The sequence below is a fragment of the Pristis pectinata genome, chromosome 11, assembly GCF_009764475.1.
Source record: "Pristis pectinata isolate sPriPec2 chromosome 11, sPriPec2.1.pri, whole genome shotgun sequence".
In the NCBI taxonomy this organism is placed as follows: Eukaryota; Metazoa; Chordata; class Chondrichthyes; order Rhinopristiformes; family Pristidae; genus Pristis; species Pristis pectinata.
In genome coordinates, this window is record NC_067415.1 from 28,260,800 (window position 1) to 28,275,392 (window position 14,593).

General features: G+C 38.6%; 1 protein-coding gene across 1 annotated transcript in view; it reads left to right on the top strand.

The window, feature by feature from the left end:
* Positions 1-14,593, top strand: part of atp8a2 (ATPase phospholipid transporting 8A2) — a 371,705-nt gene that overhangs the window by 184,887 nt on the left and 172,225 nt on the right. The window contains exons 25-26 of the mRNA XM_052026103.1: positions 3,235-3,373; positions 8,555-8,619. Of these exons, the coding sequence (XP_051882063.1) occupies positions 3,235-3,373; positions 8,555-8,619 (204 nt within the window). The remainder of the gene's footprint in view (positions 1-3,234; positions 3,374-8,554; positions 8,620-14,593) is intronic.

Genomic DNA, 14,593 nt, shown 5'->3' on the forward strand with positions numbered 1-14,593 from the left:
GGAAAAACAGGCTGATTAGGGGTAATCAGCATGGCTTTATGCATGGGAGATCATGTCTTATGAACTTGATTAAGTTTTTTTTTGATGTTGTGACCAAGAAGGTCGATGAGGGCAGGGCAGTAGAGCTGGACCCATTGTTGTTTGTCTTTTGTATCAACTATTTGGATAAGAATGTACAAGGCATGGTTAGTAAGTTTACAGATGACACAACTAGGTGGTATAGTGGACGGTGAAGAAGGTTAGCAAAAATTACAGGGGGTTCTTGATCAACTGAGCAAATGGGCTGAGGAGTAGCAAATGGAGTTCAATTCAGTTAAGTGCGAGGTGTTGCATTTTGGAAAGTCAATTCAAGATAGGACTTTCACAGTGAATGGTAGGGCGTTGAGGAGTGTTGTAGAACAGAAGGATCTTGGAGTTTAAGTGCATGTTCCCTGAAAGTGAGGTCACAGGTAGACAGTGTGGTGAAGGCTTTTGGCATGCTGACCTTCATCAGTCAGGTCATTGAATATAAAGGTTGAGAGGTCATGGTGCGGTTGTACGGGACGCTGCTGAGGCCACACTTGGAGTACTGTGTACTGTTTTGGTCACCCTGATATAGGAAAGATGTTATTAAACTGGAAGGAGTGTAGAAAAGATTTACAAGGATATTGCCAGGACTTGAGGGACTGAATCATATGGAGAGGTTGAACAGGCTAGGACTTTATTCCTTAGAGTGTAGGAGACTGAAGTGATTTTATAGAGGTGTATAAAATCATGATGGGCCTAAATAGAGTGAATGCACTTTCTTTTTCCCAGAGTTGGGATATCAAGAACTTGGGGACATAGATTTAAGGTGAGAAGGAAAAGATTTAATAGGAACTTGAAGGGCAATTTTTTTACACAAATGGTGGTTTGTAAGTGGAATGAGCTGCCAGAGGACGTGGTTCAGGCAGGTACAATAACTCTTATAAAATAAAAAAAACACAGGTATAGGGAAGGTTTAGAAGGTTATGGGCCAAACACTGGCAAATGGAATTAGCTTAGGTGGGCATCTTGGTCAGCATTGACCAGTTGGACCGAACGGCCTGTTTCCATACTCTGACTCTAAGGGTGAACCTTGAGTTGTACACAGGCAAGACTGGAAAAGGGTGGCAAATTTCCTTTCCTGAAGATCATTAGTGAACCAGATGGGGTTTTTATGACCTATCTGTCTGTGGCCTCCTGCGTTGTTACAATAAGGCCCAATGCAAGCTTGAAGAACAGCATCTCATCGCAGCATGCTGCAGCCTTCTGGACTCCATATTGAGGTCTACAAGTTCAAATAACTTGATTTCTGTGTCTGTATCTGTGATATCGTCTTCCTGTTCTGCACTTTACATCTCCCACATTCTTTTGTTTGTGTTCTTTTGTCTATGTTCTCATTCTCTAACGTCTCCCATTCACTCACTTTACCATATTAGAGACATCTCACTCATCCACCCTCCCTGAAGATTAATGAGTTTTTAAAAAATTTTCTTCCCAGTTCTGACAAAGCGTCTTTAACCTGAAATGTTAACTTGTTTTTCTTACCACAAATGTAGCATTTTCTGTATTTATTGTAGGCTTTTATGACAATCTGGTAGTTTAGATAATTGAAAGTAGCTTTTTGTTCAAAAATTCTATATTTAATTGAATTTAATTTTCCCAGCTGCTTTAGTGGGATTTGAACCCATGTCTCTGGGTCAATGATCCAGAACTCCACTGCTTGCCCAGTAACATATCCACTGTTTTACCATATGTATGAGACACAAGTCAGGAATATTATTAAATTCTCCTCACTTTACTTGATGACTGTAGCTCAAATGACTCTCAAGAAGCTGCTTAACGTGTAGTGCAGAGATGCCTATTCGATCAATAGCCAATCCACCATCCTAACTTTCACATCTTTCACCACTAATGCACTATTACTCCAAGTTGTACAATCTACAAAATGCACTGTAATTACTTCCCTAGGCAATTCCAGCAACACCTCCCAAACCCTCAAACTCTACCATCCAGAAGGACAAGGACAGCAGATGCATAAGAACAACACCACCTGCAGGTCCCCCTCAATTTTCCACAGGGCTGTAGGAGTAATTTCACATAGAGGACTGCTGCTGTCCAAAATGACAGCTCACTAGATCCTTTACACAGCCAAACAGGAATGAGATGTGCATGCTAGCCTCGGCAATTGGCACACTTCCCATAAATGAGGGTGGAAGACATTGTACAATATATGTCAGGATATATTGGTATGCTGATGGAATACCTTTTTAAAATTGCAGTTGGAGCATTTTGAAGTTTTGGACTCCATATTGAGGAGGATGATAATTAGGGAGATGGGACCAGTGTGGGTTCACTAGGCTTTTGTATATTATGAAAAAACAATTCAAAAAAGATGAATAATTTTGCCTGTTTTTATCAAAAACAAGGAAGTGGATGCTCGAGATAGATATTGTGACGAAGCAAGCAATTTCCAATTTTTAAGGGGACTGGAACTAGCTGACATAGGTGTAAAGTTAAATGTAAGAGAATTAGGACAGAATGCACTAGTTGGTCTGCTTCCATGTTGTGATTTTAATGTTAAGCAAGTGTTACTTGCATTATATTCCAGTAGAGTGCAGCACTGTTTAAACATTTGAAACTGAAAACTGTCATTAGCTTTGGTTTTAAAAAAATGTTTATAACTTTTAACTATGTGAAGACCAAATAAAAGAGAAATATCTTCTGATAAATTAAGAAAATACTGGTATGTTAAAAATGAGTAGAGCATCTTCACAAGAATACTTCATGTATAAGTAAGTTTAAAACTTGAACAGTGAATACTGTTCCTTCTCATGAACAGTGAACATTTGGCATGACAGTAAAACCTGGAAGCGTGGAATATCAGTTTAATCCTTCATCACCGTTGTTGTTTGGTTTCAGTGGTAGGAATAGTGGTGGCCCTCATGCAGGGTCTCAGCCCGAAACGTCAACCATCCCTCTGCCTCCACAGATGCTGCCTGACCCACTGAGTTCCTCTACTTGTAGTAATAAATAAATTGGTCTCAGTTTCCTGTGATGGTAGCAGCTTCCATTTCAACTAGACTTTTAACATATCAAAACATACAAGGGTAATTATATAGGCATGGACAAAATCAGTCCTATTAATCTCAGTTTCATTCAATGAAATATAAAGAAATTGCTTACATGAAGTAAACTTGAATATCAACATAACTTTTTTAATACATTTTTCAGAACTTGTTGCTACTTGGAGCAACCGCCATTGAAGATCGTCTTCAGAATGGAGTACCCGAAACCATCTCAACACTAATGAAAGCTGGAATCAAAATATGGGTCCTTACCGGCGATAAACAAGAGACTGCAATTAATATAGGTCTGTCTGTGCACTTCAGCACACTTCAGTTTTTCATTTCTTGACCCACCAGTAAAATTTGTGATATAAAATCTGCATTATTATATTAATTATTCTAAAAATTCCATACATTTAAATATCTGAGCTTAATTACAAGGTCATTTCTGACTAATGTGATTGAATTCTTTGAGAAGGTAATAAAGAGGCTTAATGAGGGAAGCTTAAGGCATAGTTAACATGGATTCTAGGTAGACTTTAGCAGGGTCTCCAGGGTCAAAAAATTAAATGACCCAGGGATTCAAAGTAGAGTTGTGCATTGGATCAAAAAAGTTGGCTCAGTGGCAGTCAGGAAGGAGTAATGACTGATTGGTATGTTCGTAACTAAAATTCTGTTAACAGTGGGACTCCACAGGAGTCAATGCAAAGCCCCTTGCTTTTTGTAATAAAAATTATTTAGACGAATGAATGGGTCGCAATCAGCAAGTTTAGAGATGAAACAGAAGTTGATTTTGTGGACAATAAGGAGGAAAGCCTTGGACTGCTGGAGGATATTGATGGATTGGTGACTTTGGCAGAAAGGTGGCAATGGAATTTAATCCAGAGAAGTGTTAGGTCATACACATGGGAAGGTGCAACCAAACAAAGGAATATACAATAGTTGTCAGAATATTATGTGGTGCGGAAGAGCAGAGAGACTTGAGTGTATGTGTAAAGGAAGCAAAACAGGTAAATAAGATGGTTTAAAAAAAAGCATATGTGATGCTATTCCAATACTAGTCAGGCCTCCGCCTGAGTAGTGCATATTAGTTCTGGTCACCATGTTATGGGTTAGATGTGATTGCAGAGGAGAATTTACAAAGGAGATTCATGAAGTTGTTGCTGGGACTGAAAAGTTGGAATGATGAAAAATTGGATGAGGTAGCATTGTTTTCTTGGAACAGAGAAAGCTAAGAGGAGACTTATTTGAGATCTTTTAAATTTTGAAGCTGTAGAGCACGTAAATAGAAATGACTATTCTCCTTTACTGGAGAGGTTGAAAACTAGGGGCATAGAACAGGACAGTACAGCACAGGCAGGACTGATGTTAATCTAATGTAGCATAATTAGGCAGTACAGAGGAGATGAAGATTTTTTTTTCCACTGAATTGGTGGTTGTAGTCTGGAACTCATGGCTGAAAGAGTAGTAGATGCAGAAAGCTTCATCATATTTGGATGTGTGCTTGGAGAGCTGAGTCAAACTATTGTGGCACAAGTAGCAAAGTTATCTTGATCTCGTGTTTCCCCACTGGGGATCACCATACATAAGAATATATGAATTAAGAGTAGGAGTAGGACGCAGCCCCATGAACCTGCTCTGCTGTTCAATAAGATTGTGGCTGATCTGACTGTGACCTCAACTCTGCGTTTAGAAGGGGTGGGGAACGAAGGGGGACTGGTGAGAGGACGGATGGAGTGCAAGAGGTAAAAATGAGGGGAGGCTCTGTTGAAATCTTATTTTTAACAGAAATTTAAACTAATCGTCAGAAACATTTAAGGAGGTGGTAAATTACTGATGTTCTGGCTAGCTGGTTATGAATTTTCCTGATGTATTAAACCTTTGGTCGCTGCTGTGCTATGGACCACCACAAGTTGCTTTCCCAGAGTGTGCAAAGGCAGGATTTTAATACACGAACATTCATCTTAGCAGTGTGACATCAACGTGGAGACCAGTAAGGAAAAGTGTTTGGTCCCTTTCTATCCTCTTTTTTTTCTACAAGTCATAAGTGTCTTTTGCAGAATGGCAAGTTCCATTCTACAGAGATTTACTTGACTGTGCTTGGGGACTGATGTTAACCTAATGCAGCCCCTCTTGAGAAGGCAGCTAAGACCTTTGCTCTAAATGAAGGCTCACTGCTATATGATTCTGACCTCATGACTCCTGGCTATTGCTTCTCCACTTGCCCTGCCCAACCATTACATTGACAATCTGGCTCTATCCTCAAATCCCTGTTTGATCTGTTCCCCAGTTTTCTCTGTAACCTTTTCTGCATCAGAGCATCTCATCATGTTATAAATGCTTTGTTCTTCAGTGCCCACACTGAAATTGCTGTACTTGTTGAGTCCAGAAGGCAGTAAAGTGCCTCCGAAGGATGTTCAGTTCTTCAAGCAGGCATTGGGTTTCAGTGGAACAGTGAAGGGGTTAAGAAAAAGGAGATTGGAGTTGGATATAAAATTTAAATGATAGGCGGCCAGAGCCTTCGGGTTATGATAGCACACTGAACAGAAGTGTTGTGCAAAGCAGTCAATCTGCATTTTACATCACTGGTGTACACGTGTCGACATTGTGAGCAGTGAAAGCAGCATACTAAATTGAAAGAAGTGGGTGTGTATTATTTTCTTATCTGGATGGAGTGTTTGGGTCTGGACAGTTGGAAGGGAGAGGGTTGCATATACTGTTCTTGCATGGGAAGGTGCTGTGGAAAGGGCAAGAGCTGTTGTTGGTGAATGAGGAGGGCACAAAGGTGCATTTCAGTGTGAAGTCTCTTTGGAATGCTCGGATGAGTATGGAGGTAGCAGAAATGCAATCAAATGATCTTGTGCTAATAGAGGCCGGTGACCTGAAAGATCAGCAAAGGGAAACCTTTTCATAATTTGAGGAGGGAAGGGAGAGTTGAAAATAGAAGTGTGGGAAATGGGTCAGACATGGTCCATAGTTACGTCAGCCATAACTGAAGGGGATACTTTGTTGAGATAAAGCAAGACTTTTGGAAGCATTGGTAAGGAAGATCGCATCATTAGAACAGATGCAATAGATACTGAGGAATTAGTAGAATAAAATACAGTCCTTAAAACAGGTTAGGGGAAAATGCAATTGAGGTGGTTATGAGAGTCAGTGGGTTTATAGTACATACAGTACAACTACAATAATTCACTATCTGACCATTCGGAAATCCTAATGGCTTGGAATTTGGCTCACCAGATGATGTTTGCCACAGTCCCTTTCAAAATAAAAAAAAAATGAATTAAAGTGAGTTGGGGTATTGAATAACATCCAATAGTCAGGAAGATCTCCCAGTCTGGTGTTACCAAAGTCCCTAGTGTGCTGGATTACTGGAGCTTTACTGTGTGGATCAATAGCCTGTTTGCAGACATAGAGGAGAGGGATGAGAGGAGTTGAAAAAGATCAGCCATGTAAAGATGAGGATAGGCAAAAAATTGGAAGCGAAGTTCATAACATTTTCCAGTTTGAGATCAGAGGATCTCACCAATGCAATCAAAGATGAGAAAAGGCATATGAAAACTTAAATTAAAATACAACAAAGAATGTTCGACATGTTCTATGTAAGTCAGTCCCCGATGGGTTTCCAAAGAAATGCCTTGCATTTGAAGCACCTCAGTAGAGTCAAAAGAGAAGTTGTGCAGTACACAGACAGATTGAACCAAACAGAGGGGGGTGGTGGAGGATGAGGACTATTTGCGTCTCCTCAAGGAAGTAGAAGGGAGCCAACAACTGACTTGAGTGAGGCATGGAACTATAGCGAGATTGGATGTCTAAGGTGAAAAAGAAATGGTTCGGATTGGTGATAATTTGTTGGTTAACCTTGTCATTTTCTGATGAGTTGTGACTTCGTAATGTATAACCCAAACTGAAGGTTTCAAAAAAAAAGTTTAGGAAATACACTTAGTTTTCATTAAATGGCAATATCTAGATAAGCTTCATCATATGGCCACTATTTTTGCCATTTTTTAAATTTCCTTACCTTTGCTTGATTAAAACTCCAAAGGTAGGTGACTATTTCTCCCAGAATTCTGCTAAGTTGGTTTTGATTTTGCTGGTTAATTCTCCATGAAAGTAGAATTGTTCTTAATTTTCAGCCTAAATAGTATAACTTCCTTAAGCAGAATGGAAATCACATTCATTCAGCCTCTTTTAATTGAGCTGTGTTTTGAGAAGGTACTGTTACATCATTCTGGTGTGAACTCTGATGAATGATCATTGAAATATTAACCTTGATTCCTGAATTGCTGAATATTTCTAGGATTTCATGCTTTTATTTTGTATTTTGTATTTCCACCACCCACAATATTTTGCTTTTGTGTTACATCATACTGCTGTTAACTGTCAGTGTTTCAGATACCAGTCACATTTGCTGACAAAGATTAGTGATACCAGGACCCTCTTTCTGTGTTTGTTTTGAGTCGAATGGATGATGGACAAGTTCTTGCCAGTATTAAGATCCAACACAAAAGAACTGAATTATGGTTTCTGTTTTAAGTAGCCAAGTATTCTGAGATCAATGTGAATGGTACAGATAGTAGATGAGAAGCTGGCACTGAACAATAACCTCAAGAAACAGGTGTTGGTGAGGGGCATGGGTTATAGTGAAATCAAGAGATTGTCAAGATGAGCGGTGAATGATAGTGCAGGGAACTTGGATGCTGTACTTTGACAGGGTTCTGGGAGCAAGACATTGAGCTGGAAATAAGGAATGCATAATTATTATTTGAAAGTAAGTAGGAAGAACAACTGCTAGCATGAATTGGGAATGAGGAATATCATCTTATAGTCTTTGGAAGAATGAAGTGTGTCAATTTGAATGGATTAGAAAAGGGAAAGAAACTACTTTCATCGTTAAGAGAGAGGACGAAGATCAGTTGCTAAATTAATTCAGAGGGTGGGAAAATAAGATGGCATTTACTTACAAGGAAGAATAAATAAGCTTGCTATGTGAACTCTGTCAATGAGATGGTTGGATCTGGGTGATACCTTATGGCAGATATCAGAACAAGCCCATCCTTATCTAATGATCTAATGTCCAATAAAAATGGTATAGGAATTCCAAGTTTGAACCTCCTTTCTTTCACTGCTCCTTCTTCCTTACCATACCATCCAAGCATAAGAATATTATGGCTGGCTTTACTCAGCATGGTTTCAAGAATGAAAGCATCTGGTACCTTCTAAGTTTGTAAAAGTCAGAATAGTCAATTCTCACATCTTGCTGACCTGCATTTACCTGGTTCAGGAGTGTTTCATACCACCCTAAGGTGAAAACTTCCCTTCCTCAGCAATTTTCAAAATATTATCCCCCATGTCTTGGGATTGGGACTAAAAAGAAATCCAAACCAGTTGTTATTTTATGGGTATTGTGCTTGCCAGTATTGTGTTTCAGAAGAAGTTTTGTTGCTTTTCATGACTGCCACTTCTTTCTATTCTTTTGATAGGTTATTCATGCAAGCTTTTATACCAAAATATGACACTGCTAATAGTGAATGAAGATTCTTTGGATGTAAGTCATTCCATTCCTTCCAAACCATCTACATGTTATAACCCTTTAAATGTTTATCTTTGTGAAACACCTGAAATCTTTCATTCAGCATCTAAATGCTTTCCATCATCCAGTCATGACATTTCTCACTTGTCGAAGTACCAGCAGAAATATAAAAACTGGTGTTGGCATTTGGTTTTCGTAATTGCTTATTTTGTAATGTTGGATGAAGTGTCACTATGCAACCATAATGTTTTGACTGACACGCTAGCCTGTACAATTGACTAGCATAATTGCTGTCTCTGAGCAGTTGGTGACTGAGACAGGTGCAGATAAAGCTTTGACATGCAGATTCCACATACACTTACTTGATAAAGCCAATGTTTGAACTATGTGATAATTTTTCCTCATTTCCTTTATTATAGATGAATGATGAAGGAATGCTTAAAGTTATTTTACTCATGGACTTTGGTCTTGAAAATATTTAACCTTCAGTAAAGTATCATCACTTAAAATGATCAGTGGCTCTCTAAATCAACATCTATAAAAACCTGTTACTGGTAGACAGGGAGTATTCTGTCTTATTCTGGCTCAGTATTTGAACCTGACATACATTTCTTAAGTTGTTTATTAAGAACATTGTTAATCAATATGTGACACTGTGCGGCAGGAAAAGATATCAAGGCAGATGAGACAAGGTTGGTTAGAGGGGCAGTTTTTAAGGATCATATTTAATGATAAGAGAGGAGGAGAGAGATTGAAGGAAGAAATTCCAGAGTTTTGGACCTGGATATTTGAAAGCAAGCCTGCCAAGGATAGATGCATTGAAAATGTGGCTGTGCAATAGATCAGAATAGGAGGAGCACAAAAATCTTGGAGAGTTGCAGAGCTGAAGGGAATTGCAATGATGAAAAGTGGTGAGGGTATATCTTAGATTTTTTTTCAAGTTTAGTGCAAGGTAATTCTGGAAGCCAGTGCTACAGCACTTTGACTGGCCCTCGTCAGGAAAACAACAAAAGGCAATCTTTTAAGCTTCCACACTTCAGCTCATTAAACGGCAAAGTTTAAGCTTTCATCTTTGGCTAGATCCCCCTTTGGACTGCCTTTATTAACAGGCAAGCAGAAAACTATACAGCAGAATGGAGATATCTTAGCATCTCCTAAACATCATTGCATTTCGGGTGGTTTGGTTATGAAAAGAGGGCTTGTCCCATAAATGTGCTGATTAAACAAAGCAAATTCAAAATTGAAAAATACCTTGTACGTTAGGCTTTTATGGTACTAATTAACTGAAGAAAAAGGTATTAACCGTCATAGTGTGAGATGCAATTAGAGTCCAATCCACCAGTATCGTTGATGGTTTCTAATGTATAACTGTCTGATGATAAAATAAAGAAAATGGAAGATTTCATGGCTGGTCACTATTGCTTATTATGTGAAATGTGCACTTCCAGTACAATGATATTTAGATCTTGTATTGGAAGATGTGTTTTTATGACTCTTGTCACAAGCAGATTGTCAATTTCAGTAGGCATGGAATAGCCTGAAGCCCTGCAACGATTGAATTAATCAAGCTCATGGTTTATAATTCATCATTTTATGAGCCCACCCATGTTCTGTAAGCAGTTCAAATGTCTGTATATTTAACAGTTAGTACATTACTTCCAAGGATATAGTGTACTGTGTGGCATTGAGACTGAAGTAAAGACTCAGCGCAGGAGCTAAAAATGAAGGATGTAGAGAAACTTGTGCAGAAGTTTCTCCTAGGTTTGAGTAAAGGGGCAGACAGATAAAGCCAATAGGAGCCTCGTAGACTTTAAGGTTTTATAACATGGAAATGATACATACTTTAAAGTGAGAATGTTATATTTATACAATATAGATGTTAGTATGTGTTTAGAATTACATGTGCTTTTTTGGCACCTCTTCATAGCAAGGAGTTTGGATTCAGTGGGATCTTGCAGTATAGATTCAGTTGGATGATACCAGGGATGGGAAATACACTAGCCCCCATCTAAGTTGCAGGATAATCTTCAAAAAAAAATTGTGGCCAATTTGTGGACAAGTATTTTATTAATCGTGGTAATTTGCAAAAGTTAGTAAACATGCTTGTTTTTGGTTGAGTATAACTGAAATGCTTTTTACTCTTAGCAAAAATATTTTATAATTGGAAAATCAGACAAAAAACAATGGCAGATGTTGGAAATCTAAAATAAAAACAGAAAATGTTGGAAACACTCAGCAGATTTAGACAGCATCAATGGAAAGAAACAGTTAATATTTCAGGTTGAAGACATTGGAACTTTATACCTGTTTCAACATTATATTTGTTGCTTTTTGACTCATTTTTAGAACCAGCTGCTGTCATTTTTTAGTCACGAGTCAACATTCTTCTGCAAGAACTGGGGTAGTGAGTGGCATGGCACTCATCACTGATGGCCTGCAGAGCAAGGCTGCTTTGCTCCGTCTCACACCAGGCCCGGGGATGCGCGACTCCATGACGTGGCCCAATCAAACTCTAGGAGCAAATCCCACAGACTAGTGGGGCAAGCTGACTTTCTGAAACCTCTGCAGACAGTCCACCACATCCACCAACTGTCTGACAGTCGCTGACCCAGGCCCAATCACGTTGGTCCTTCATGCTGTCATTATCTCTTTCTGTACTGTCTATACTGGGCATCTAGAGCTAAGAGTTTGAATCCACAATTTCTGCCAAATCAGAATTTAGGCAAAGCCTTAGAAGTACAGTTATTAGAAGAGACTCAAGACACTGAATATTTCTACTGGAGTGGAGAACACTTGGATATGACAGATCTCTAAAATAATGGAGGATTTTGCATAGGCTGTTTGTATTGGTTGGGGAGTTGATTGCTGGGGCTCATTGTTAAAATTATCGCTATGAGAAAGTGAGGAAATATGTTTGCAGAAGGTTTCCAGTCATGGAATGGTTGAGTCTTTCAAACAAAACCAGTAGCTTTTTTTTTAAAAAAGGAAAATTGGATTTAATTCCAGCAGGAATAGATATAAGACTGAGGAGCAAAAAAAAGAGACTTTTGTTTATTCAACTCCAGAGAATGACACAAATAATGAGACTGGTTACAACCAGTTGTGTTCTAAACATCTCTAGCTCTGTGTTCTGTAGGTGGGGAAAATGGTAAGAAGTGAAGAAATAAGGCAGCTTGATGTATGTTCAACAGTAAATTAGGTATTTTATCATTTTACAGTTCATAGAAAAAAATACACCCATGACCCATACACTCATACACCCAAAAGCACTTTTGAGGAATCACTAAGAGTCTAGCTACGTTGTAATATTGGGGATTCTGTAGTATCAGACCTTTATTGCAGTGAGTTAGATATCTAGCTTGTTCCCAGGGTTTTCGGTCTCGCATGTGGTCATTCCTGGAGCTTCTGGACTCTATCTCACCAGTCCAAGGTCTTTTGGCCTCCATCTTGGCCACTCCTAGGGCTTGCCACCAGATTCACCTGCATTCTGGATTTTCTTTCCCCAGATTCACTTGCATTCTGGAATAGACACCATAAACCAAACAAATCACCTCCTAGATTGGAGCAATGTAGTGCAGTACACAAAGGGATCTATATTGGGAAAAAATAAGTAAAGCACTTCAGGGACAAGATTTAATGAAGCGATTTAGATGTTATTTTAAAGAAATGAATTAGAAAGTGTTTGTGTAGTTCAAGTGGTTTCCAACTCTGTTCCTTCCCCAGCCCAGACTTTTGCTAATTACCACAATTTTAACTGTCTCCATAAATCACTGGTGATTTTAAGTTAGGTCTTAATGCTATTTTTTATTTTGCATAGGATATAAGAATTAGGCAAATATTTGTGGAAATAATCTGGAACAGCTTGAACCAGGTGACCCTATTATTAAATGGAACAATGACAGTAGTCCAGATGTTTTGATTATCTGCATGAATGTTTTCAATAATTTGTGTTTTTAGTGCTGATTTTTTTCCTACTTTTTAAATAATATTTAATGATGTTGAAATATTTAATTGGTTATCTCTTTTAATAGATTTAAAGGTGTTTGGATGTCAGGGGTATTTAAGGCATTGAACAATCTTGACAGCTTTGACAGCCAGCAAAGCTGTGGGGAGTGACATTGCCATCTGCCAAAAGTTTCCAGTGGAATTTTGTAGGCAGCGATTGTTTGGATTGGCGAGCGTTTCCCAATTATATTGCTCGAAGTCCTGTCTCCAGGGCAGTTTCAGCCGGCAAGGTATGGATCTACAGCCAGTAAGTTTGGGATGGTGGACAATGTGAACAGTGTGTATGTGGGTGGCATATCCCAGGAAAATCCAGGCCAATAAAATTTCACTCGAGTGTTGATGGACAATTTATTTAATTAGGTATATTTCCCTTCACAGATCTGAAATTCTGTGCATTCTGTTTTAATTGACATTTTTCTTTTTAAAAAAAATGGTGTCAATCTTGCAATTCAAGTTTCACACCCAGGCAGCAGGTGTGAAAATTGAGAGTTCTTAAGTTCATAATTTTCCTGAAAAGATCACTAATTTGTTTTGACAGTTTCCTCTGGTTGTGTTTTTTTTTATATATTCCATTTTACTCAGGATTTGTATTAGCTTCTGTTAGACAGGATCGGGTATGGTAATTGGTAGCACCCTTGCTGCTGATTTGATAGTTGTGAGTTCAAGTTTTTTTTATGTTAATTACTTTTGCACTCATCAAAGTGAGAAGTTGAAAGTCCTCTTCCACCATTGTAAATATCAGTAATTCTCCACGTCAGAGCTCCATCACTGAGCCGAGAATTGAAACGTTGTAAGAAACTGAGGGCATTTTTGGAGTTGTGAACGGCAATTCTGTGGATGATGATAAACCACTCCAATTTCTTCTTGCATCTTGACATACAAGTCGCTTTTAGGTATTTTTGTATTGAGTGATGTATACAGCATAATTGTCTTACTTTTTGTTTACAGTGGTAACATAAAGTTGACAGTTTAATATCTTCTCAATAAGTTTTGTACAATTTGTACTTGCAGTTTTTAAAGCCTTTAATTCCCTATACATTTGTTTGATATGTCACGTTATGTCCTATTTCTAATATCACAAACATTGCCGTATTTCCTTGTATATAATGAATCACAGGTCCAAATTCATGTGTACTTTAATTATGACATTGTATTGTTAACAACGTAGCCTGCATCTTTTGATGATACGTATATATTTGAGAGTCAGAAATAAGTGACAGTTGTTCAGACCTAATAATTAAATGTCTGTTGTTGATGTGCATTATGGCCTACTATTTGCACAATCAGTAACTAAGAACAGAGTTTGATGCAAGATATCATTGAATGTTAGGAACATGAGGAAAAAAGATGACGTAAGCCAGCAATCAATGAAATCCCTGGCCCATTTCCCTGATAATGGAAAAGAAGCATTCAGGATGGTTTTGGGAATCTAGAGTCTATGCTTCAGAACTGCACAGAAGCCCTGCATAAACAGCAAAAGGAAGACATCACCCACTTCCCACCCACTTCCCCTCCCCCCCCAAACTACTGACACACTTGCCCTGTCAGGCACCTCCTTCCACATGTGTGGAAGAATCTGTGGTCCCCACATTGACCTCATAAGTCCCTCTGGTACCCACAAAACTGGAGGAGAATCAAGTCATCCTCATTCCCAGGGGACTGTACAAGAAAAAGGAGAATGTTGGGTCTTATGAATAAGAGGCTACAGGAAGAAGCAGAAGTCCCCGGTCTTAAGGTTTTGGGAAACATGAGTAGAAAGAAATGAAAGATGCATATTTGATTTCCTAGCTTGAAATATTTCTGTACTCCAAAAGTAGATTATTATCAAACATAGGGACTAAAATTAAGTATAGAATTTCAGCAGATAGACTTCCCTGTAGTATCACCTATTTCCTGTATTTTCAAGGATCCTTGAGTTAATTGAGAAGTACAGCCTACCTTACCTGACAGAAAAAGTTGGTGCCTGCTCTCACAAGCTCAACTT